We start from the raw sequence: 27,327 nt of genomic DNA on the forward strand, positions 1-27,327 counted from the left end.
CAATCGTTCCGAATGATCAGCCTGCAAGACTTCCTTCTGCGTCTCAATCAAAGAGATTTTATGTCATCACTAGACCTCAAAGATGCATACTTCCACATACCCATCCATCCTGCCCACAGAAAATATTTGAGATTCATCGTAGCAGGGAACCGTTATCAATACTGCGTCCTTCCTTTCAGACTCAAATCAGCCCCAAGAATATTTACCAAATGCCTAGCACCAGTCGCAGCCTTTCTCAGAAGAAGAAAGCACCAGGTTTTTCCATACTTAGACGATTGGTTAATAAAGGCAAAGTCTTACGCAGGAGCACACAAGTCAACAAGAAAGTGCGTTTCCTTACTGACCAATCTCGGATTCACAATCAACTGGGAGAAGTCCAACCCTCTACCAGTACGCAATGTTACTTTTCTGGTAGCAAAACTGAACACAGAATCCGGCATGGCATGTCCCACGTTAGAGAGGCAACAAAGATTACTGACCCTAGTGAATTCCATACAGAGAAGATGAAAGGTTACTGTCCCTCTCTTCAAATCACTGTTGGGCATGATGTCTTCATGCATAACTCTGATCCCTCTGTGTCGGCTTAAGATGCGCCCCTTACAGGAGCAGCTAAATCGTCAATGGCTCCAAGTATCAGGCACTTTCGAAGACCAGGTACAAATAACTCCGATAATGATCATAACTCTCAGATGGTGGTCTCAAAAGCACCATCTGTCAATCGGCCTCTCGTTTCTTCAACAGCCAGCCCCGTGGACCATAACAACGGATGCCTCACTGGAAGGCTGGGGAGCGGTGTTACAGGACCTGAAAATAAGTGGCAAATGGCCAATGCATCTGGCATCAATGCATATCAATTGGCTAGAACTCAGGGCAGTGCACCTGGCCTTACAAGCGTTTCTCCCAAGAATCTCAGGATCGCGAGTGGTGATAAGAACGGACAACACCACTACGATGCACTATCTCAACAAAGAAGGAGACACAAGATCTCTCACCCTCTCCAGGGAAGCCCAAGCGATCTGGAACTAGGCCTCGCAGCAAGGCATCACACTATCAGCGGTACACTTGCCTGGAATAAACAACAAGACAGCAGATGCACTCAGCAGGCAAAAATCAGCCTGCCACGAGTGGGAGCTAGACCAGACAGTACTGAACCAGATTTTTTCCCGGTGGGGAACACCAACGGTGGATCTGTTTGCGAAGAAGGACAACGCCAAATGCCGGTTCTTCGCAAGTTGGCATCACCAAAAGGGATCTTGGGGGAATGCGTTTTCGATAGTCTGGTCAGACATCTTTGCTTACGCCTTTCCTCCCATTCCGTTGATCCCAAGGGTCCTCACAAACATGAAAACAGAACCGTGCACTCTGATACTGATAGCCCCGTAGTGGCCGCGCCAACATTGGTTCACGGAGCTCCTCATTCTGTCAGTCAAACCTCATATTCCACTGTAGCCGTTACCTCAATTACTAACAATGAACAACGGCCAGGTTTGGCACCCCGATCCGCAGTCAATGCGGTTATCAGCATGGCTCCTCACCACAGAGAGTTTGCACATTTGAATATCCCGCAGGACTGCAGGGATATTTTGTCGAAGGCTAGAACGGATAGCACGAACAAGACGTATCGGTGTAAATGGAAAAGATTCTGTGCCTGGTGTGATCAGCGTCGGATTGACCCTCTAGTCTCACCACCAGAGGAAATATTGCCGTATCTCTTACAGTTAGCTCAATCTGGCCTAGCACACTCGTCCATTAAGTTTCATTATACCCATCTTCATATGATGGGTGGTGCAATCTTGGTTGGCTTGCTGGATATAAATTTCTGGAAATAAATCAATGGGATTTCCTAAATCGTAGTCCAGATCATATATCAAGAAGGGCTGAGAGAGTTAGGTTTAAATTGAGGCTGTTGAAAGGGATCAATCATATGGTATTAACTCCCTTGCAAAACTGTGTGGTTTATTTGTATTTATTTGCTTTATTTGGTTCTGCAGACCCTGCTCTACATACCATTAGAAGTGCCCTTACAAAACACTGTGAAAATGAAAAAATGAAGGCAAAGTGGACAAATACACATCAAATTGGCCAAAAGTGGCATCAGGCACTGAGGGGTTTGGGAAAGAGAAGTATTGTGAGATTTTTACAGAAGTACAGTAGTGATAGCCAGATGCTAAGACTTAAGAAGAAAGAACTGTATATTATGACTGCTGCTCCAGAAGAAGATTGATTTGAATTTCTTTTGACAATTTCCCATCTTGGACTATTAAATTGGAGTTATAGTGAGTGATGCAGGCTAACTGACTAATGCTTCCACATGGAGGTTCTTTGAGGAACAAAGTAGTGCAGTAAGACGTTTTGAACTAATGATGAATCTGGTAGCTGAGTAAGAGGCTGCTGACAGTTAAAGCCAGTGGATTTCTGAAGTCAGTGCAAGGTATGCTCATTCTGTGGATCAGTGTGTGGAAGTCATGTGTGGTGAGAAGTAAATTAACTTCTGCACCATGTATAGATGCTAATTTCCTAATATTGTGATGTTCTTGAGATGCACATCCTCTGTGAGATATGAGGCTGTAGCAGATTTATAGGATTTTGTCTTAGGAAAGAAAGAAGTTACTAATTGTTTTAGTTCCAATAGCCGTTTCAGTTTGGCAGAGTGTTGTTAGGGTAAAAAGTAGATCATTGTTCTGGATCTGTCTATGAGGTACTGACTGATATCCTTGATCATTTTCACATTTATTTAGGATGTTGATTTCTGATATCCATAAGTAGAGTTGAAGCTTATCAGTGTACAGGTGAATGAAAACCCCAATCCCTCCAACTGAGAGCCCAGTGATTCCATGTGCAAATTAAAAATAATAGACTGTTGCATGGATCTTTGAGAATGCCTATAGATGTAGTACGGTAGGTAGTATAGGAAACATGGTATGATTATTGTTGTTGGTATTAAATGTCATAAGCCATGTTGGTTCTTTCTGAGGTGGCTGAAGGAGTTGAATCACTCAAGCATTTTGATATAAAATCCCATTCACGTTTCAAGGCTTTTGATTATACTCCCATAATAAATTGAATTGAGAGTCGCTGATTAACCCAGAAAGGTGAGGCACCCAGCCTTCCCAGTCATCAGAATATGTGTCAGAAGGTGTTCATGATTACAGGTCGAATAAAGGATTCTTGATTAGTAGTTTTAATTAACCAATGTTGAAGGTGCCCATGAATAAAACTTGTAGTATGTCAGAGTTTATTATGTGAAGCCAAATATCATTCAGAAGGGAAAAATGTTTGGTGGTTCTGGGTGATAGAGGTTTAGGGTAGCTAATAGTGGGCTTAAAGATTCCAGTGATTTAAAAAAATATTCTATGGTGACTAGTGAGCATTTTGACCATTTGTATGTGCACTTGGTAGAGGGGGCTCAAACTTGAGTCACTCTTACAAAAACTTGATGTTTGACCTGAGGGCAATCAATTTGTCATTGAAATTTAGAAATTGTGATCATTTTTCACTGACTTGACTTTTTCACATTGCCTCTGATTATTTTGAATAGTGCTCTTGGTCAGTGTAAGGCATGTCGAGTTTGTTTTTGGAAGAAAGAAGATTTAACATCAGTAATGTCGGTTTTGATTTTTTTTTTTTTACTGTTGGTAGTTGTGTAAGGAGTTGAGGAGTATTTTCAGAAATGTAATGTTTAAGTTAGACCAAGATTGGTTGAGTTGGTCTGTGAATCATTGTTAGCTCAATGTAAATGACTTGTTTGTGAATACCACCAAGGTGATAGTGTTTAGTGTTTTTTGGATTGTTGCATGGAGTTGTTTGTGAGCCCTTCTGTTGATGATGCAGCAGTTTATGCCACTGTATGTTTAAGGGTAAAAATATGTTTGAAGATATTTGTGAGCTACATTTTTTGATTAAAGCCAACTCTCGTATATGAAACCTTGCTCGCTGATCTGATTCCTCCTCTTATCTATGCAACATATTTGGGTTGCCTGGGTTGCACAGTTTCTGGCCTTTCTGGAAGACACAATCAGTGGTGAGGCCCTCATTTTAGGTATTGTGGTCTTTGATGTTAGAGACACAGATCTGGCTCCTGCGTAGTAAAGAATTAAAAAATGGAACTTAAAAAATATCTGTATAGCAGCTATCCTAGGACTCTGCTGAAGGTCCAGGAGACTTTGAAGAGGTCCATGTGACACTGAACTGGACAGTGGTTGTCTTAGGATTTTGATAAAGATCCAATAGATACTGCACTGTACAACGAATATCTTGGATTTTGGTGTTTCTCTTGGAGACACTTAACTGTACAGCAGCTGTACTAGGTTTCTGATTTAGGTCCAGAAGACTTTGAACTGTATGGCAGCTGTCTGAGGGCTCGGTTGAAGGTCCAGGGGATATTGACCATGTCCCAGGAATATTTAGCTCTACAGCACCCATCTTAGGGTTCTCAAGGAGACGCTGTCTTGGTCCAAATGACACTGACCTGTACAGGATCAGGAGACATTGTATGGGTCTAGTAAATACTAAACTGTACAGCAACATTCTTGATCATGGTCATGGAAGCACTGAACTGTACATTAGCTGTCTTGAGAGCGTGGTGTAGGTCTGAAAAACACTGAACTGTTTCGCAGCTGGCTTAGGATTTTTATGTCATCCTGGAGACACCTAACTCTACAGCAGTCATCGTAGGATCCTGGTAGTACCTCCTGGACATACTGAACTGTACAGCAGTAGTCTTAAGGATTCTGATGTATGTTCTGAGGACACTGAACTATATAGTCTACTGAAAGTCTAATAGACACTGTATAGGTCCAGGAGACCCTGAACTGTACATCATGTCTTAGGATCCTGGTATAGGTCTTAGACACGCTGAACAGAATAGCATGCATCTCAGGATTATAAAGCCACCATAGTGGGATTTTGGTGTAAGTTCTGGAGACCCTGCACTGTGCACCACCCATTTCAGGATTCTTGTGACTGTCTATCAGACACTGTGTAGGTCCAGGAAATGCTGAACTGCAGAAGAACCATCTTAGGATAGCAGTAGTCATAATTTCAACATGGGTATCGAGGGTCCATGTGAAAATGAACTGCATAGGATTACCAGCCATCTCTACTTCCAGTCCAGGTACTGTACTGCATATCAACCATGGCGAGTTACTGAATTGTTTGAGATCTTTTTCAGGGTGAAAGGGGGTATGGGTCTAGGTGAAAGTGAACTCTATAGCAACCGCCTCAGGATGGAGCCATGGGCCGAGGCAAAACACACTTATGCATCAGCCATCTCTGACCGGCAGTGTAGGTTGTGGAGAAACTGATTTTTGTGACAGTCAAAGTGACAGACGTCACTCGTTTTTTTACCATTTCAATTAATAATCCACGTTTTTGCCTTTTAGGAAGGAGATCAGAAACCAGCAGCAGAAATACAACGATCGTGATGGTGATGAGCTTATTGTGAGTATTCCATTTTTAAAATCACCTTTGACGTTTTGCTACGACTTGTAAGTCAGTTCTTTGCAATCCGTTTAGAAGGTTATGCTTGAAAAAAAGGCCTGGATGCAATGTTTGAAAGAATATATTTTACGAAGATTTTCTTCGGTTACATTGCAGCAGTATTTATTTAATACATACTATTCTGTCTGAAACCGTATAAACCTCATTGTTTATGAATTAAAACCTTAATTTAATCTGTAGAATTCATCAGGTCATCAACCCAGAACGACACACAAAGCCAACAATTGAGTGCATATTTTACGTACTCCTAAGGTACAACACCATCTTAATACCATTTTAATTTTAACCCCGACCATTGAGCTGATCGTGTATTTTGCCTTTCCTTAGGTCAGTCCACCATTAGCTGGTAAAATACCTCAATGGGTAGAGGGCCTGCCCTTAGGCCTTTGAGTCCTAGGTTGAAATCCACACAGTGCTGACTCAGTCTTTGATCCTTCTAAGGTCACTAAACGACGGACCATTGATTTAGATAATACCTATTAAAAGCAACTCAGGTTTGAATGTGTTGTATATGCATACTTAGCATTATTACTAAAGTAATACTATAAACTGTGCTCCTGAGACGGTTCGGCATGACATATTAGCATAAAAAGCAGAGCTTAAACACAACCATACACCCATGCTGTGAAAATGTCACTGTTTACTGTCGCCCTCATTAACACATGGGTTCACCAGCATTGGATCATTTAGATATTCAGGGCTCGAAAAATCTACTGGATCACTGGCTATGGCCAGTTTTATTTTATGAGGTGAAGCTATTTTCACATTCCACTCCATTCTTCTGGCCAGTGGACAAAGAACAGGTGTTCTGTTCAGTCAGAAACTGAATTAGCAATTAAGATGCCTTTAAATGTAAATCTTATTCTTGTCACATTTGCTCTGTTTTCAGAGACAGAGGTCAAAAGTCAGTTTGTCTTCTTGCAATGCAAATACTTTTCCTTGTGACTGCAGAGTTCCAGGATTTTGTAAGGAGAACTGTCTGACCTATGTGAAATGAAAGGCTTTTGGTATCAGTTGTTTTCTAGCACACAACATTTAAATAACTAAGTCAACTTTACAAACATTTCAAAATATATTTCAGTAGCTGTGGAAGGCCATTTAATGTACTCCTGTGTGATGAAAAATGAAAAAAATATTTTAATAGGATGAAAAAAGTCAGAACACTTCACTTGGTGATGTGTAAATGATAAATGTTGTCTGAAACCCAATTTTCACAGATTATTGTTAATACACCATATAGTTTTATCAGTAAAGCTGCAAGTTAGTGGGAAGACTTTTGGACATTTCTTGGAAATGTAATGTCTGTAAATGACAGTGCACTTTCACATCATGCTTTTGTAATATATTTATTAAAAGTGAGTGTTTAAACATAAACTGAGAAACACTCCTGCCCTGATGGCAAAGCTATTAGTAAACTAAGAGACAAGTCAATCATGGATCTTGTGTACCCCATATGTGGCCTATATTTATCATACATGGAGCAAACGTTTAGTGTATTTAATCAAACAAAAGAGGATTTTTTTTTGTGCAAAAATGCTGAACTCACATATTTGAAGGTACACTCATATGTGAGAATGAAGAAAAAGGTGACTGTACAATACAGTATTTACGTAGGATCACACAGTTTGAGACCCGTTTCCGGGTCAAGTACATTACAGTTTGGTCGGGTAGATTATTCAAGCTCCTCGCCCTGCAGGTCTAGTAACATTTTAAAGATTTTTCGAGGCCTATAGATTTACATGCTTGAATTATTGCTTGTTCCTTAGCTTATGAATACCGGGTACTTTTAAAATGCTGATGAACAGTGTTAATGGCAATAGGTCCAACAGCAGTGTTTGTTTAGTTGCTTATAATTTCATTAGAAACAACCCAAACTTCAGCCAATGAATAGGAAGTGCTCTACTCCCCCAGGTGCCAGACTACCCAGAAGGAGTTCTGCTATCTTGGTATATTTGGATTGTACTTTTGAATATCGAGTACAAGAATATGGTGTCACACTAAGATCGTTGGCAAAATATAGAGGTATTCTTAACTCAAGTATAGCCAAGGTACATGTACTTGGAGGTAGGTATAGAAAAGCTATACATACTTACCTTTTGATATTTTGTCCCTCAGTCTTTTGTTCACAATATTAGTGTCCTGTGATATCCTGGACTCACTATTTAGGAGCCACACCACATATTATATGTCAGAAAATTCAACCTTTTCTTCAACCGAGCTAGAATTGTGCCAAACCTACCCTCAGCTACACTTTAGGGTGAGTTGTTTGAGGTTAGTTGACTTTTTTCTGGCCCATAAGAGATGTCAAATCTTACATCATGACAGACAAGAGGAAGAAATTTCTCTTCATGATCTGTTCCTCTTGTAAACAGTGAAAAATGTACACTAATGACCCTCACATCAAGTGTCTGTGTGCTGTTGTACCCCAAAAATTATGTCTCCTGCTGTAACTTTTGTAAGAGTTCTCCCACAAATACCTAGAAAGGAGATAAGCCTTGTATATCAAGGAAAGAAATAATTTCTCCTCTTAAGCAGATACTCTCTCGTCAGCAGATGATTCTGTGTGCAGTGTTCCACCAAGCGCTTCCACAAAGTTGGCATAAAAAAGAAGCATTTAAATCCCAGAACCAGAGTTCCAATAAAAAAGCCAGTATCTGCCCCTCGAAAGGAAAAATGTTAATGGAAAAAAGATTTGATGATCTAAAAAGTGATGCGTATTTTGTGAAGGTTGAAAGATAATGTTTGTTTGTTAGAGAATCATGGATCCTTATGATTATCCCCCACATGACCCTAATTTCTGCAGATGACCATGCAGAAATTCGCAGATTATTTGAAAATTAAAGAAATGATTTGAAGTTTGTTTCACAATGCAGTACTTACCTTTAATTGTATCTTGCATTCTGAATGTATTCAGAGTTGAGGGAAGTGTTAACATCCGCTAAGCTTTTGTTTTGAAACCAGCCTGTAGCCTGCTGCCACTTACATTTAGTGGTCAAAATATTTTATGGGGGCGTGCTTGTCCATGCCAGACCCTCCGAGTACCTCATCCTTCCTTCCACTGCGACTACAACCTTGATCCAGGCAGGGTATTGAAGAGCAGCAGGAACATGGCAACTCTCATCAAGACTGAGTATTTCTGTGAAGCCAGGCAGCACCACTGTGACCTCCATATGATGCAGGTTCTTGTTAGCTTCCTTAATTCCCAGCAGTAAGTCCTAGAGACCTTCCAAAAGTTGGTTCCTCACCTGCAGCCTTCCAGCACAGTGCCCCAACAGATGCCTATACCCTCGCTTCCTCAGCAGCATCCCCTCCTGTTACCAGCCCAGCCACCCGTGACAATGCTACCTCAGCAACCTCTGTTGCCAGAAAATTATCCACTTCCCCCTGTGCAGCCCCCCCATCTCAGCTACTGCACCCACTGCCTTTCAGACCTTAGGACCTGCGTGAAAATGAAGGCCGGCAGGGAAGCTGTTAGGCAATGAACCTGGAGAAGAATGACAAATTCCTGCCGGGAATCTGAATTATGACGATGATGATGACAATGATCAAAAGGACAGCAAACAGAGAGACTTCATTCTGCCTGAAGAAGGCGATAAGTTAACCTGTTATCCTGAGCCAGTGCTGGATGATATCACTTGCTCCCACTCTATGCTAGAAAGAGCTGCTAAGAGGGTTAGCCTACCAGCGCGGACAATGGAAGAACAGTGCTTCCTCTCAGACTTCAAAGAACGACCCAGGCAATCGGTGAAGCCTAAAATGCTGCCACAAGAGAGGAATCCATCAATTTACTCCTTCGGGTTGTAATAAATAATGGTACAGTGACCTCTCCAGCAAGAACGTCTGTGCTCCCTTTATTGGATACTTTTAAATTACTATAATGCCTTACAGAGCCAACCATATCTAGACATGCTATATTGATTTGGCAGCCTGCCATCCCTTGATTACATTCCAGTGGGCTCCAAAAGCTGCAGGAGTAGTCTTTGTAGATTATGTGGCACTGCAAAAAAAGGATATGATGCGCTAGGTGTCTATCTGCCTGCCCCTTCTACAAAAAAGGGAAACAATTACTTTGGCAGCCCTTCATCTCATGAACATATGGCCATGTAGCAAGCATTCATGGCTTGCTTTGACTCTAAAGACACCACCTTGAACTTTCAGCTTGTAAGGTTTTTCCTTATGACTGAAAGAAATTAAAGATATACTCTCTAACCCCTGCATAATCAATGTGTACAACTTAATTTTATCATATTTTATTATGTTATTCTCTTGTTATAGTTTATCCACTGTATATTACAAGAAGTAATACAATGTATTAACCACACACAACGAGTTTAATTAATCAAGCATGAATAAAATAAACATGAACTTGAGTCCTCAGCATTCTGTTTGACAGGGAGGCTCTTTTAGAAACATATAGACAACACCCGGGAGACAGTAGGAACATACAAAGGTCATCGGTCTCTAGGCACTATCGGGTACAGAGGCCTTCTTTTAATGTCTTTAGAAGATCACAGTCATATGAAAAAGCAGACAGTGTTACCCTTACAGCCGGCCAGGATACAACCAGGGTTACACCCCAAGTACTACCAACCCTAGCGGCAACGTTTAGCAAAAAGAGGCAAGTGTCCTAGTTCCCATATTAAGACCACACCAAGTGCACCTGACTCTGAAATGCTGCCTTTGCCACGACCCTTCACTCAGGTCATGGAGGGAAGATTCTCACACTATCCATCCAAATGAGAGAAAAAAATCAAAGCCAACCTCTGGGTGCTTCAAATTGTGGAATCAGGCCACACTGTTGAATTTCTACATAAACCACCTTGTCACCCACACTGTAAGCAACATCACTTGCAGCTTCAAGGATTACACCAATAAAACCTCCGCCTTCCCTTCAAAGGCACAATCAAAAAGTTCCAAAATCCACAAGAAATCTGCTTTTACTCCAGATTATTTTCTGGTGGTTAGTATGACAGGCGAATGGGGACTGTTCCTTGTCAACTTCCATCCTTAAAAAAGACTTTTCAGGTTGGCTTGCCACCTCATGAAATAGTCCCTTTTGACTGTTTATGAAGTTTTTCTGCTGCTACAGGAAAGAAAGTTCCTTGTCCCTCTTAATCTAAAGAATGCTTATTTTCACCTTGCAGTAGATTATAACCACAGACTGTATTTGAGATTCTCGATGTACTAATAGTTCAGATCTGCTCTGCTGTGATTTATGAAGTGTCTGTCCCCTGTGGCAGCCTTTCTCTGAATGCATGTACTGCCACCCTGAATTTTCATACCTGGATGTTAGCTAGTGATAGCCCTCTTAGCAGAGGAAACTGTGCTTCCACAATTGCTTGCATCAGCATTTTCCATCAACGTGGCCTCATGCTCAGTATGGAAAAAATCTTCCAATTATCCCACTTTATGGATCTGTTTTCTGGAAGTAATCCTACACACACAGCTCAGTAAGGCATTCCTGTCAGCGGAGTACATCGAAAAACTACAGACTATGTCGACAATAATATAAGTCATTTCTTGGCCTTGCATCATACTGCATAAGTCATTGCATTCTTATGTGGAACTAAATTTCCGCTGGCATCAAGCTTCAGAGTTATAGGATAGGGTCTCTCGAAGCCTCAAACAGGTTCTGCTTTGATTAATATTTCCAGAAAACCTAAATGCAGGCCTTCCATTTCAAGATATACCAGCCAGAGTTCTCATAACAATAGGAGGCTCTGTGGGAGGTTAAGAGGCTCACATGCAGGATTGTGTAGGTGTCGGAAGAGATGTCCTTCCATATTAACATCTTGGAACTGCCAGCCATCTAACTTGGTCTATACACAATCCTACCACAGCTGGCAAACCCATCCATTATGATCATAACTGACAGAACAATTTCCATGTATTATATTGCCAAAGAAGAAGGCATGAGATCCCTCACCCATGTCAGAGGAGGCAATCAAGCACTGGTAACCCGGTTCGACTGGCAGTGCCTTCTCAACGACTTGGTCAAATATCGTTGAGCTGATTTATCTCCTCGCCTGGATATGGAAGGCAAAGCTAGATTCCTATTCAGTGCTATTTAAGATCCAGTGTATCCACACCAGGTTTGGTACACTAACTTGGTTCGGCTGGCTTGATACCTGCTGATCCTGCTGAAGAGCCACGTTATGCTTCTCTACAAACACAATAGTCACATCTTGCATCACGATTTGAAATTGCTGAACTAGACAGCTTGGTTACTGACCACCTAGAAGTTGGACATTTGGACAACTCTGCAGATTGTAGGTTAGAACGGGTGCAGTCATGTGCTCCTGGTATGCGTAGGTCCTACAATACCAAGTGAATGTATTTTTACATTTGGTGCAAGAGTAAATGTCTGAGTCTCATATCTGCACAGTAGCTCCAATGTTGGCTATGCCTAATCCATCTGCCCAGAGTAGGCCTGAAGTATACATCAGTCAAAATCCATCTGGTGACAGTATTCAGGTTCAGAAGGCCAGGTTATTCACTGCCATTGTTTTCTCTAAAAGCAAAAAAAACAGACAATGGGTGGAATGTTGAACATTGCAAACATTCACCCCCAGGCACAAAGATCTGGGTTAAATTCATTGTTTTTTTGCCCACCACGCCAACCCAGTTTTGACCCAGCCATATGCAAATCAGTCTTGACCTTGCTCCCCATGGAAACAGTCCAGCCCGAACTGCTCTAAGGATCGTCAAACAATTTTTGAAAGACTTATTAAAAACTTTCTTCACCAGTCCGACTACCTTCGATGCATGGGGACTTAACACGCTGCTCAGTCAACATATGCCCCTGCCTTTTGAACCAATCCATAACGGGGGTCTCCATTATTTTTCTTCAAGACAGCGCTCCTCTTGGCTTTGACATCAGCAAAACGAGTGAGGAAACTTCACGCCTTCATAATATAAATACGATTTTGACATTCCTTGAAGAAGAAATATACAACATGCACTAACCAGAAGTTAATGCCCAAAGTGCCTTCAAACTTCCATTTGAATGAGCCTGTTATTTTTTTTTCTTCTTTCTAAACACATTGACAGTGGCTGAAAGAGGACTGCACCCTCAAGGTGTCTGCAGGGGCAATATATTTAACATGAACAGAACCACAAGAACATCCAACCAAAGTTTTGTCATTTTTGGTTGCTGAAACGGGCGTCATTGCCTTAAGTTTGCATTGTTGCAAATGAGGTGTGGGTGTCATAGTAAGCAAACCAGTTGTTAGGGCTGTGACTGTTTTAACACTGTTTAATGCGGTTTTAAAAGTACCAGTTGTTTCCTAGTCATGCCAATGGATAAAGATTCAGGCATTTGAATCTATGAAAGTTACCAATTCTGGAGAACCGGAGTTATAGGCAATTAACACATTTCATGTTTTCTTAATCTCATTCATGATACATTATGAAATGTCAGTGAGTGAAGCAGATCCTAGAACCCCCGTTTTCAATGTATTATCAGCGCAGCTATGCAACACCAAAGCATTGGTAAACTTAATTCAGTGCTTTCATTCTAGGAGTGAGAGAGCTTGGTTCCATGTCAAGTGTTGGAAACTGGTGGTACTCATATCAGATATTGATCAAGCAAAACTCCTAGGTTCTCATTCGTTTTTCCAGATTGAGAGTTGAAGGGGTTTCGTGCAGCTCACAAGGCTACTGTAAAGCAAGCATGTGCACTTCAGTTTGTCTGTGACCAGGATTTTTTTCAATCAGACAGCACATTTGAATGAGATTCTAAGTACAATTTGTAAATTGGGCACGAAAAACCACCAGCAAAGCTTGAATGCCCTCAAAGATATAACTGTGTGCATGTTCCTTAACATACAAGCTTCCATGCCATTGCTTATCCCCTGGGAACATCATTTTGTTTTGCTAATAACACCTATGCTCTCACCCGTAGTCATAAAATGACAACTGAAGAAAATACTTTCCAACTCGAGGGGGTTGAGAGGTAGAACTTTCAGGGACTACTCATGTGGGGGAAGGACAAGTGTTACATTTAGCACAATAATCCCATGCAATATGTTATGCATACATTACTAAATCATTTTATAAAAAGAAGGACCTTCAGTCAGTTCATTTGTTAAGGAAAGATGTTTTATAGCCAAACAGTCAGTTCACTCTCAAATGGAAACAATGCAGGAAACAGCCTGAAAGCCTTTTTATGAAAGGAGTAGTTTATGTGCCCCACGGGTGTTGGTATAACAGTAATATAAGAAGTAGATTAGGTTCATTGTCTGATTTTCACATGAAGGCAGATAGTTCAGTTTGTTAGTCTTACTCACTTCATTTTGTGCATGGCAGTACATTGGTCTCTTTGTTATAGGGATAGTGCGAGCTCGATACTTGTGGTTGGATGGAGCAGCATTTAATGGCTACCTCAGCTGTGCATTAGTGCTTTCCTATGAACTTGATCTTTCTCTTGCAGTCAGCAAGAGCAACCCACATTTAGCTCGATGCAACTGTCAAAGTGGATCTGGGATGAGTACTGTGCATCACAGGGAAATAGAAGTATGCAACTGGCACTCATTAGGACACACTACAAACAGGTGAAAGTCAGCCAAAGGTGAGTTTGAAAAACGCCCAAGGCAGTTGTTTTCTCATCAGCATCAGTACTCCTTCTAGGATTTTTGACTGTGCCCTAGTAATCTCTATAAGAGTTCAAAGGTTCTGAAGTGCTCTGCTGTGCATGTTGGTGACCTTGGATTGGACTGAGCAGGAGCAACAGTTCTCTAATATCAGCATTGCGTTGCAGTCACTGGTCTTTATCACAGCACATGGAGCAGCTAGATCTGACAATGTCAAGTTCGATAGATAATTCTAATAACAGATTCCTCACCATTTCAGTTCCACCAGATGCCAGGCTGGATCCATATTTTTTTCCAGCAGTAGACCCCGTGCACTAATGGGTGGCACCTCAGACTCTAAGGTGGCTTAGCGTTGCCTCTGGAATTGATGATGCATAGTCATATAAAGACACGATTTCTGTATGCTAATGTCTGTTCCATTTTTTCTGTGTCCTTTGACACGGATCCGGTGCTGCACTCTATAACTTTCCATCAGTATACACTGGCTGGCAGGTTCTTTCAACATAACATTTGCTAGAGAAAATGACCCATCTAAAGAATACAGGCTTTAAACTGTGCCACTCCTCCAGGAAGTAGTTACCAGTCACTGATCCACACATTTGCCTTTGGTGCTTATATTCCAAGCTTGACTCGAAGTCCTATAACCAGTGCTCCCTGATGCGCTTAAAGGCGATTAGGCAGTGTGAAGCAAAAGCTGTATTTGGCCAAACACAAAAAAGCAAATGCAGTCACTTTCAAAATCCCAGGCCCACTCCCAATCCAGGTTTTGCTTCTAGTTCAGGTCGTCGTCCTTGAATAAGTCCAAGATAAAGTCAGAAGGCAAGTCTTAGATCAAACACAAAAAATCTAGGTGGTAGTGCACCCCTTCCTACTGCTGCTGATCCAGGAAGATGTCAAGCATTCCAAGGACCTGACTCTGCTGCCATTTTCCCACTCCACTTTGGTAGCCGTTTCACCCCCAAATTCTCTGAGTCAATGCAGACTTGACGACAGGTGGAAGCCTTCACGAAGCTAATGTTGCATCTTTTTCATATATTGCTTGGGGCCTCCTGCATTTAGCGGGCCTTTTCGGGGGCTGCCGATCCACTTTAGGCCTTTGCCTGTACCAGGCCACCCCTCCACACCATTGCTGAAGACTAAACCCATTCAGGTTAGTTTGGCACTGCCTTCTACTCCAGAGGCACCAGTTCCTGATCTGACCCAGGTGGCAGTTTTGGTTATGGAGCTGAGTTAGACTAGTTCTAAGTCAGTGTTGCATTAGAAAATTATCCAGGACCTGCCCCTAGTATGGGAAGACTCCCCCATGATGTTTCTTCCATGTCATTATTACAGACAGTTAAAGGCTATCTGAGGATGTGATTCAGGTGCTCTGCAGGGCACACAGCATGTTCCTCATGACAAAGATAATCACAGGAAGGCTGACAATTCACTCCCTCTTCATTACACTGGTGCTGGCCTGTATTTAGACTTGCAAAATGATTGTGGCCTTGACAATTTCCTGAGACTGAGTTGGATATGCCATTGGGCCCTCCTGCCAAAGTGAGTGCCTCTTTTACAGAGATGGTTGGCAGATCTGCGGAGATGCTTGAATTTCAGTTGCCTACTGTGGAAATTAAAGCACTTATCCTCACAGAAATTTTTCCTGCCATGTCTTTGCACTTTCAAACCGTTGCTGACTGAGCTTCTGATGGCTGCAAGGTCCAAGCCTTGTTCGTTGATGCTAGGGAGCTGCCCTATTGCTAAGCACCTTATACCTGGTCTAGAGGACTTGGCCTTCTTAACCAACATCATGTGCCAGAAAGCCTAGTCCTACAGGCTTCTTTCAGTAAAGTAAATCTGAATGCTTTCTCCATGGCTCTGCTGGATAGGGAATCTGAGCGCATTGATGTCCTGGAAAAGAGTCCTCTGTCTCATTCTGGCTCTAATGTGCCTTCACTTTGCTTTTCCTTTCGGATGGTACACATATGCCCTCTGGAATATGGCAAGCAAGATCTTGCATGCTATACCCAAAGAGTTGCAAACTTTTTCACTCAAACGATTTATAATAGAGGGGATGTAACCAAGTACATTTTCTGAGCTGCCTGAACACCTTGGACCATGTTGGGTGTGCTATTGGCACCAGTCTGCTGGTCCCACGCCACGCCTGGATGTGCACCCCAGGTTTCTCTGGAGACGTATAAGCATTCCTGATTAATATGCTGTTTAATATCTTTAAGCTCTTTGGAGAAAAAACAGACTCTGACTTGGAGCTTTTGAAAGATAGCCGTGCTCAGTTCCCTCCTTGGGCTTATTGTCTCTAACCTGTCAATTTCACCAGCAGTACCAGAAATTCTGAGGCTACTCTCGGCCCTGCTTGTCACCAGTGACAACCCTTCCAACCTCTACAACAGCATGAGCAGCCTTTTTGAGGCTCTGGGGCTCAAGATAGAGGTAGGGGTGATGGCCACCAGCAAGGCCAGCAGTCCTCCTCTTCTTTGCTGCCTGCAGTGATCACACCCAAGAAGATCTAAATCCCAGTTCAGATGTAATCTGTGGTCGCTAGGGGCACATTTGGTGTTGCCTGCCTGGCTGACGTGTAACTACCTCATTTCTGTGGGTCTTGATGGTTGCTCAGAATGGTTATGCCCTCTTTCATATTTCACACACCACCCATGAGCCACCTGTTTTTTTATTTGAACTTCAGTGGATCAGGCTGCTATCTTTATCAAGTGCAGACTCTGCTTACCAAAGGAGCAATATGAAGACTTCCCAAGTCAGAGAACCTCTGGAGCCAAAATGTACCAGGAGATGCACTGTGTACCTAAAATACAGACAGTAGGATGAGATATATCCTAGATCTTCCATTACTAAACATCTTCCTTTGAAGGACCAATTTAAACCGCTGATTCTGGCCTAGGTCCTTTGTTGCTTTAGGCACTGGAGACTGGATGATGTCCTTAGACGTGCAGGACACTTATTTTCAGAAGCCCATGCTGTAGTCCCACAGATATTTCCTCCATTTGATGGTAGTGTCAGAACATTTTCATTTTATCTTCTGCTTTTCGGTCCCATCTCAGTTTATTGGGTATTCAGAGTTGATGGGCTGTGGTCCCAGCCCATCTTCACAAGTCAGGGGTACATGTATTTGAGTACCTCGGCCCCTGGCTGTTGAAGACCGGCTTGCCAGAGTCCCTCACAAACCACCAGTAAACTGTCTCATTGCTGTCCTCCCAGAGGCCTAGTCAATACAGAAGATTCAGTTTATAAAAGTAGCTTTGGACACTGTGGCTTTCAAAGCTTTTCCACCTTGCAGTGAGTCCTGGACTGTCTTGGTTCTTACATCCTGCTTGTGCCTCATGCCCATCGCCACATGAGGGCTCTGCATTGGAACCTTCACCTTTTATGGGCGCATCACAGGACATGTCACTCAGAGAGCATTATTTTTTCAGACAAGATTGCCCAGGACTCTCATAGGTAGAGGATGAATGCCAGCCTAATCTGTGGCACACTGTTCCCCCTTCCACATCCAGAGCTTACAGTGGTGAGAGATGCATTGTCTCTGGTTTTGAAGGGTCATCTGGATTGTAGGAAAGTACCACCTTTCTTTGCATGTTACCCCCAAATTCTGCCTGATTGTCAGTGTGTTTTGACTCTGTCACTGGGATCCTGCTAGTCAGGACCCCAGTGCCTATGGTTTGTGGCCTGCTTGCCAGTGCACTTGCACTGTTTTCTAAATTGTCACTGGAGTCCTCCTAATCAGAACTCCAGTGCTCATGCTCTCTCTGTTTCTAAATTTGTCACTATAGTCTATGACTCCATATTGCACTCCAAATTGGCATACTGGATCCCCCTTATAAGTCCCTAGTATATGGTACCTACGTACCCAGGGCATTGGGGTTCCAGGAGATCCTTATGGGCTGCAGCATTTCTTTTGCCAACCATAAGGAGCTCATACAAACACTTCTTCAGGACTGCCATTGCAGCCTGAGTGAAATAGTGTAAGCACTATTTCACAGACATGTTCACTGCACCAGGTCACTTATAAGTCACCTATATATCTATCCTTCAGACCGTGAGGGCTAGGTGCATAGTACCTGTGTGTGAGGGCACCCCTGCACTAGCAGAGGTGCCCCCACGTCGTCCAGGCCCACTCTCCCGGACTTCGTGAGTGCGGGGATGCCATCTTAAGTGTGAACTACATATAGGTCAATACATATATGTAGCTTCACAATGGTAACCCCAAAAATGGTCATGTGAGGTGTCCAACAACTGGGAATTGTACCCCAATACTGATTCTAGTATTGGTTGCAAAATCCCATGCACTCTGGGGGGGTCCATCAAGGCCTCCCAGTACTGCCATAACAGCCTTCTGAGATTTCCACTGCAGCCCCAGCTGCTGTCACCTCACATACAGGCTTCTGCCCTCCTGGGGCTTGAACAGCTCAATCCCAAGAAGGCAGAACAGTGCATTTCCTTTAGGAGAGGGGTGTTACACCCTCTCCCTTTGGAAATAGGTGTTACAGGCATGGGAGGGGTATCCTCCCAGAGCCTCTGGAAATGCTTTGAAGGGCACAGATGGTGCCCTCCTTGCATAATCCAGTCTACACCGGTTCAGGGACCCCCAGTCCCTGCTCTGGCAAGAAACTGGACAAAGGAAAGGGGAGTGACCTCTCCTCCGACCATCACCACCCCAGGAATGGTGCCCAGAGCACCCCCAGAGTGTCCCTGAGTGCTGCCATCTTGTTTTCAGGATGGGCAGGGAACTCAGGGAGCATCTGAGTGGCCAGTGCCAGCAGGTGACGTCAGAAACGAATTCTGATAGGTGCTTACCTGATTAGGTGACAAATCCCCCTCTCAGGGCTATTGAGGGTCTCTCCTCTGGGTATTTCCTCAGATTCGGATTGCAAGACTCCAGCAGGATTCTTCTGCATCCTATGCTTCACCTTCTACCAATGGGTCAACCGCAGAACTGCTTCAGAAACTCCACAACTTGCAACAAAGTATCCAAGACTGCTACTGCAACTCTGTAACTCCAGCTCCTGCCAGCAACTGCAACAGTTTCCAGGTCGTGCACGCTCCGAGGACTCCCTGCCTTACTCCTGCACCAGAAGAACTGAAGGAATCTCCCGTGGAGTGACAGAATCACTTCCCTGCTTCAGCAGGCACCTCTCTGCAGCAACGATTGGTACTCTGGGCCCCCTTTCTTGATGGCGAGCGTGGATCCTGGAACACAGGTGGTGGACCAAAGCAACCCTGACTGTCCAAAGGTCCAACTGTCCAAATTCGGTGGAGGTAAGAGCTTGCCTCCCCGTGCCAGACAGTTCCCCCTGTGCACCGCATGTTTTGCAGCTCCTAGGTCTTCTGTGCACTTCTCCAAGAAATCCTTCGTGCACAGTCTAGACCAGGTCCCCAGCACTCTATCCTGCGACGCACAGCTCCCTGAGTTGTTCTCCGGCGGCGTGGAATCCCTTTGTGTAGTGCTGCGACAACCACCATTTGCAACTCCTTTGTCCCTGTGTTCTGGGACTCCTGTGGGTGCTGCCTGGTCTTCTGAGGGCTCTCTGAAATGCTGAGAGCCCGCTCTGTCTCCTCAGTTCCCGTTGACACCGCCAGGTCCCTCCTGGGCCCGGGTAGCACTTGTTCCCGCCGAACCCATCTCTTGCGTGAGCCAAGGCTTCTTGGCGGAATCCAACTATGAAAACCAGCCTGATTTCATCTACTAAACGTGGGACATCTCTTGCACCAAGCAGGAACTCCCAACTGTCTTCCTTGGTGCATCTCTGACTTTTTCTTCCAACCAGAGGTTTCACTTTTGCACCTTCATCTGCGTTAGCAGAGGCTCCTTTTTTCCCTGGACTCTTCAGCAGTCTTGGACTTGGTCTCCTCTCTCCACAGGTCTTCAGGTCCAGGAATCCATTGTTGTTGTCTTGCAGTCTTGCTTGGTTTTTGCATAATTCTTTATCACGACTTCTAGTGTGTTCAGCGGAAACTTGCTGTACTTTACTCCTGCTTTCCTGGGCTCTGGGGTGGGGTGTTTTACTTACTTCTGGTGTTTTCCTACACTCCCAGTGCTCCTCTACACACTACACTTGCCTAGGTGGGAAACCGACATTCGCATTCCACTATTTTAGTATATGGTTTGTGTTCGCCCTTGCAACCTATGGCGTTTTTCACTGTTTGCACTATTTTCTGACTGTGTACTAACCTGTTTCTGATTACTAGTGTATATATTGTGTGATTTACTTACCTTCTAAGGGAGTGTAGCCTACAAAGTATCTTTGGCATTGTGTGACTATAATAAAGTACCTTTATATTTGTAACAGTGAGAATTGCAAGAGATTTGCATGTCTCCTAGTTCAGCTTGGCTGCTCTGCCTACAGCTACCTTAAGACAGCCTGGCTTGTAGACTCTGACTACATTTCACTGATAAGGGGTAACTGTACCTGGTATAAGGTGTAAGTACCTTAGGTACCCACTACAAACTAGGCCAGCCTCCTGCATTGATGAGTTGGAGATCAGAGACCTAGTGTCTGATGGAGCAGAAGTATCACATAAACCTTCTGAAGCTGTTTGCAGTCTGACTAGCCCTCAATGCCTTTTTACCTTCCATTAGGGGCAGTACTGTTCAGGTTCTGACAGACAACACGACCACCATGTGTGACTTCAACAAACAAGGCAAAGTGGGTTCGCATCTGTTGTGCCAGCAGGCTATGAGGCTATTGCTATTACTTAACTTTCAGGGGAAGCCTGTGATGGTTTATCACCTGTTGGGCTTCCTTAACAGCATGGTAAACACACTCCAGCACATGTCAACTGGTCATCACTGAGTGGTGTCTGCATCTGGAAGTGGTTCAAAGTGCATTCCCCTGGTATGGAACACCTTAGGGGGCTCTTTACACAACCACTGGGCACAATCAATGTTGTATGTTTCATGCCCTGGAATTATCACCCAATTGGGAGACTTCCTGTGTGGGTTTCCAGTCTCTTTTATGAGTTTCCACCTCTGCTTCCACGAGTTCTGAAGAAGATTAGGAGGTACAAGGATCAGCTCAAACTAGATTGCACTCAGAAGGTCTTGTACACCTAACTGCTGATTCTGCTCATCTGCCTTGCTCCCAGCATGCCTCTTTGGAAGGACCTACTTGTTACATCAGTAAGGCAGGATTCTTTGTCTGAACATCCACAATATATGCCTTCATGTGTGGACAGTGAGCAGAACCAGCTAAGTGATTTAGACTTCCCTGCAGAAATGGGATTTGCTTTTTGCTGTGCATGTCTGTCCACCAAGTCCATCTATTGTGGCTGCTGTGCAAAGTTTGCAGCTTGGTCCAAGGACCATCAGATTGATCCACTTCATAATATTGTTTCTAATGTACATCTGTATGTTCTGTATATAACCCGGGTATGTGTTGCTGTGGGCACTATCAAGGGTATTTGTTGTCCCTTTAGGCATTTCTGTGCTTGCTGATCAGCCCTTTTTAAGTCTACAATTGTGATGTGCTTTTTGAAAGGGCTTACATATATGTTTCCTCCTGTGCCTGTCTTGTACATCAGTGGGGACTTAATTTGATCCTTAGTTCTTGATGTTTTGTGTGCCTTTTAAAACCCTGCACCCTTGGTCTTTGAGGTTGTGAACCTAAAGTCTACTTCCTCATAAAGATCAATTTTGCATGCTTTATAACTGAGAATATAGAAGAAACTGTCTAACCTAAGTGATTTTTTTGTTCTGCTTGACCAAAATAAAGAAAAGTGACTAATAATGCAGTAGAAAGAGGCAGGCCTCTTTCTTCCAAATTCTTATGCACTTCACTGCACACCCCTTAGGAGAATCATTTGACCCTAATTTCACAAGTCATGCAATTTGGAAATGTATTTTCCAGGCTACCTGTTCCTTTGCTGTGGTCAGGCAGAACAAATAATTGATTTGGGGTAAAGGGCCTATATGCTGTTCTGATGTAGACCCTGCTATAAGTTAAAGCATATGAGGGGTTGAAACATTGAGTTTTGTTCATTATGGGACTGGTGCCACATCTGTAAGACACTGGACAAGTTAGAAACATGGAATGTTAATCAGATGTTCTTATTGCTGATCCCTATATGTTATCTAGATTTGAGTTGTTTCTTTTTCATCAACAGTCACTACCTCACGACTCAAGTGCGCTGTGCTGTTTTAGTTTTTCTTTTGGGGCACCTTGTTTTGTTTGGATTGGGATTATACCTAAAATCCCGTTATAAAAACCTCATTTTGCCTACATAATCAGAGTGTTTCGATCATAAATGTTTGGGAATACACTGGTTGATCCCCTCAAATATTACCTAAAATCTAATAAGTAACTTTGAAGAAACCATCATTCTCATTCTTGTGGAGGTATTAATCAAAGAACATCATCCTTTTAACAATGTTGCCATAGTTTGACAAGTTTAAACTAGACATTAATTGTAGACCCTAACATTAAATTTACTTTACAAAGGGGGCACTAAAGTGTAAAGTGTCCACAACATGATGTCTACAGTTTGGTCCTGCTCGTCTGGCCTGGTCTCTAAAATCCATACAAAATCCTTGAAAACAGTCCACATTTATGGGCTTAGGATGCCTGACGGCTCTCGAGAGACAGGAACAGCTGCACGCCATGTTCCTACTGCACATATCAAGCAACGTAAACAGGACAGGAACAAGGTTTCGTCTGTGTGTTTAATATTAATATTTTTTGTTGAAAGATTTAGCTTGTTCTACAAGAACCACCAATTATAGCTTATGTATTGTGGGAGAAGGCACAGCCCAGAGATACAGGTAAAGAACTTCTTAGTATAGTGTATCGATCATGGGGAAATTAATGGAGAAGAAGTATAACATGCAATGAACAACCATTGACACGCAGCTGGAGGTATCGACAGACAGACAGACAGGCAGACAGAGGCAAATAAACAGGCATGCCATAAGAAAGGGTTAGCTGTGGAAGAATCAGTGCTTTAATATGCCCTTACTTGTGATAAAATCAGATTTATTCTAATTGCTTTCACACATTCGGAAAATGGCAACAAGCTGGAGCCCAAAGAAGGCTGTAGCAGGCCTACTTGTTGCGCCCCTCCTGAATCATGGCCAAAAGACAGCCGGCAGCCCAGATCTAAGTCAGAGCCCCAAATAAAGAAACAAGCATTTGAAATGCAATCGGTGTTGCGTTCGCGAGAGTTAGAACTCTTGGTGTTGTAAATTAATAATTTGACTTTTCTTACCACACAAAATGGTCAACCATGCCTCATAATTTGGTCTTTTCTTTTCCTGCCACATAATTTCACTGGCCCTGCATAAAACGAATGCACTTCTGTTTACCGTCTTCCTCTGTCTGCAGCAAAAAATGAAAATGTTGCCATTTAGCTTCATAATTTAAATCTGCCATGCTAATTCCAATAGAATACCACTTTCACCAAACACCCGTCAGAGTTGCTGGCTCGCTAACACAATTCCCCAAAAAGAAGACACAAGACAGCCACCGAGAAGTAATGAGAGAAATAAGAGAGAAACAAACTATAAGGGTCATCCAAACATATCGAGAGTGTTCAAACAGTCATAGAGTAATAAGGATGTTATGTTGGCCTGAATCATGGTCATAATTGTAATAAGGAGAGATTAATAAAACATATACATGTAAACCCAATAAAAACTTATGTCAAAAATTAAACCTTTGGCATTGGACTGTAATGCTCAAAACAGTCCCTAGAGGGCACCAGAACAAAAATAGCATTTGAAAGAAACATGGTCATATAACAATACAGTCATCTCCTAGAGGGCGTAACCACATGAAAACAGAATTGCTGAAAGAAATGCAGTGTAACCATAGATGTAGCCCCTAGAGGGTGTAGTGCCTTATACATTTTCAGGCCTAGCAGTCCTGCTGCAATACTATGACAAACAAGGCCCCTACAACACAAACTACTCCCAACTGTAAAACAAAAGTTCCAGCCATGAGAGCACTTGAAAAGACACTGAATGGTGGGAGGGGTTATTATTTTGGGTCCAAGTGTGGGGAACCAGAGATGGCCTAGACAGAAAGAGCATGTTGTGCTGAAATTGATGGTTGACCCATGGTCTTAGGACCAAAACAGGCTGAGCTATGGGCAAATATGGTTTCTGAAAGGAATGCCTCGAAAAGGATTATGGGGCGAGTTTACAGAGTGCAGTGAATATTGTAGTATCGACTCCGTTGAGGATTTCTGTTTTTTTTTTTCCCATTGAAATGGCTGCAGTTTGTATATTTTTCAACTGCTAAACCTGGGAAGAATTTAGGATGGGTAACAATGTGACATAAATGGTGCTTACGCAAAGCGCTCCAATACCTCCAATCGAGTTCACGCTACGCAAAACTTCAAAGTGCCATGGCCTCCACGCAGCCCAAAGTGGTGAGCCAAAAGGAAAAAGTAGCGCACAAACAAGAAGGTACATGGACAATCGTGCAAAAATCAGTTTAACAGAGTCAGTCTGCAAGGCATAACAAAGCAGCCTGAAGGTGGGACAAACATAAAGCATTTACCTAGGAAATCAAGGGAATTTTGAAACGCAGGCCCAGGAATGAATTAAAGTGATGGGCGTGGTTAAAGCCCACAGAATAGATTACAACATTTCGAGAAGAGCAGCTTTCAACCTAAAAAGGAAGCCATATAAACACTGGTTTCAGAAAATCTCACAGTGGGGAGGCCTAGAAGACGATTTTGGGCTGCCCCAAAGAGCCGAACAAGTACAGCTCTGATTGCAGATGTTAAAAGAGGAACATAGTGGGTAATTAGAACTGCGTAATGCGGTATGAGAGTATAATTTCTACACACTGGCCAGGGCACGGTTTACACTCTTAAGCAAAAAAAACAACAAACTATTAAGCAGGCACTGCGCTGTCGGAAAGTATAAAACCCTATTTGAAACTCTGCGGGTACTTTTTACAAAAAGTTTTCATAAACTCTGCTTCCTGGTCTTGATTAAACATTAACATGGAGCTGCCATATGGCAGTTAACTGCCTTCTGAAACCAATAAAATCCTACAATTTAGGGCCAGATAGTACAGTGAAATAGCTTGATAATTGTTCTCTACAGTTGTGGCAAAGTCGTCAGTACAGATACTGCCAGGTGATGTCCGAGTTCAGAGGGACCACTGCAAAGGGAAGCGCCACTGTGCAGATTTCCCAGATTTATGGCACAAGTAAACACAGCATGTGCACATGAGAACATCGTTGAGAAGCGGCTGGGGGACAGAGACCTAACACAAACACTAGCATTTCGGACTGCAGCTCACAAAGAAGGTCAAAGAGGTCATCTTATCTCTCAGCAGACTCAAACAGGGTGTGGTCCATGCTTTGAAATTGTGTGTTGTAATACAAATTCCAGAACGCATACGACAAGAAAAAACAAGCATTTGCAATGCAACGGGTCTCGCGTTTGCCCGTGTTAGAGCCAATAGCGTTGTAAACTCCTAACCGGACTTTTCACTCGTAATGAAACTTATTGGCAAAAGTGCAATTATGTACGTAACCGGAAAAAATGCAATTAACTGTAACAGGGTCGATATTATGCAAAGTGCTCGACTTCTGCCAAGCGAGACGGCGCTGCGAAAATAGAGAAAAAGTAGTCCACGAACCGGACAGAAAACAGCGAGTCTCGTATGTTTTCTGTACTTGGTTGATGTGCTCGAGGAGGGTTAACCACCGGAAAAGGCATGACGTATGCATGCCTTCCACTAATGAAATCAAGCAGATTCTAACAGGCAAGCCCACGAACCAATGAAAGACACTGACATGGACGGGGCTCCGAGCCCTTTTTAATTCTTAAAGCGTCTCGCTTAGCAAAACTCACACGCAAGCGCATGCGATGCAGGCTCAACCCTAAAAAAAACATGGCTGACTGGATCTCATGCAAGGACTTGGGAAACATCATTAGGCATTGAATTTGATTACCCGATATGTACATAGACACCTGCTTAAAACTTTGCCAAGATTCTCTTCCATTAATGGAACGTGTCATAAACATGCGCAGATTCGGTGAGGGGGGTGCTCCCTTCTTTTATACATTTCTTTTTCTTGAAGCAGGACAGGATCCAGTTCTTCGTGTAGGCATGCAGATGCCATTTTGGGCCCATTTTCCTGAAATATCTGTTCTGAAAGTCGAAGTAGTACTAGTGGGAAACCACAATTTCATACCCAAAGAACTAAAGTCAATAGCCCTTTCCTGTTGTTTTAGGAGCTGCCAGATTCTTCCAGCCAAACCACCGAGGTCCACCCTGAAACAGTGTGCTAAAATAGTGCTGGGATGGGCTTAAAGAAATGTAAACAGCCTGTGGAAAAAAAGCATTCTCATATTCATGGGGTTGAAGTACGAGGGATATATCTATACGTAGAGAAACAGAAATAAGCACCGGTCTCCGCAACAAAAGGGAGCACGGGGGACTGTTGAGTGCACGTTGCCTAGGGGGGAGGAAGGGGAACTGTTGAGTGCCACTGTGATCACAGTTCGAGTAGCTAGTGAGGCACAACATCCGCTCTGTCTGTGCAAATCACTTAATCCCTGCCTGTGAAGCTGTCTGATACCTTCTTTAGGGTCCGTGCAGTGTGTAATGTAGCAAATCAACTAAGAAAAGAAGTTCCAACACCAGAGCGGATGAACACAGTACATGGTTCTTGGGACACTGCTAAGAGCAATTAGATGAGGAACAAGCATTGGTAAATGCAGGAACTAGTGCTACAGCCAAAAAAAAGAGAGGAAAAGTAAGTGGCAAGCTCAAGAACCAATGAAAAACAAGTGGACAGGATGTAAGTCCCTTTTATGATTTATATTAAATACAGTGGATTTCTCAAGAACTTCGCAAGAGCTGTGCAGGCAAAACCTAAAAACTGGAGAAAGTGAAACAAAGGTATCAGAGTGGGAGAGACTGGCTAAGCCACCAGTGCTGAACCCTCGTCCCTGTACCCTGTGTGGGCGAGATGCCATAGCAAGCCCACCCAATGCATAAACTCTTTGCTGCTGGCATGAGTCACTGCACACATGAGGGATGAGGAGGGAACACTGCCCACTGGGATAGGGGGAGAGGTGCAGTTGGCTCCAGCTATCATAATGGATAAGGTAAGGAGGTGCTTTATGCCGGCTTGAGCTGCTGGACACACACTGTGCAGATCCGTGGCAGGCTCTCCCACTGTCCAATACTGGTGTGCACTGGAGAGCTGATAGAGACTTCTAGTTGCAGATTCCTTACCTTAGAATTACCCCCAGGTGTCAGAC

The 27,327-nt window shown here is 43.2% G+C and overlaps 1 protein-coding gene across 3 annotated transcripts in view; it reads left to right on the forward strand.

The window, feature by feature from the left end:
• The window catches only part of GRAMD1C (GRAM domain containing 1C), a 1,284,216-nt gene that overhangs the window by 1,176,279 nt on the left and 80,610 nt on the right, over window positions 1–27,327 (forward strand). For all 3 annotated transcript variants that reach the window (XM_069202670.1, XM_069202671.1, XM_069202672.1), the window contains one exon: window positions 5,382–5,439. In XM_069202670.1, coding sequence (XP_069058771.1) covers window positions 5,382–5,439 — 58 coding nt within the window. The remainder of the gene's footprint in view (window positions 1–5,381; window positions 5,440–27,327) is intronic.

Source organism: Pleurodeles waltl, chromosome 8 (genome assembly GCF_031143425.1).
Source record: "Pleurodeles waltl isolate 20211129_DDA chromosome 8, aPleWal1.hap1.20221129, whole genome shotgun sequence".
NCBI classification, from domain to species: domain Eukaryota; kingdom Metazoa; phylum Chordata; class Amphibia; order Caudata; family Salamandridae; genus Pleurodeles; species Pleurodeles waltl.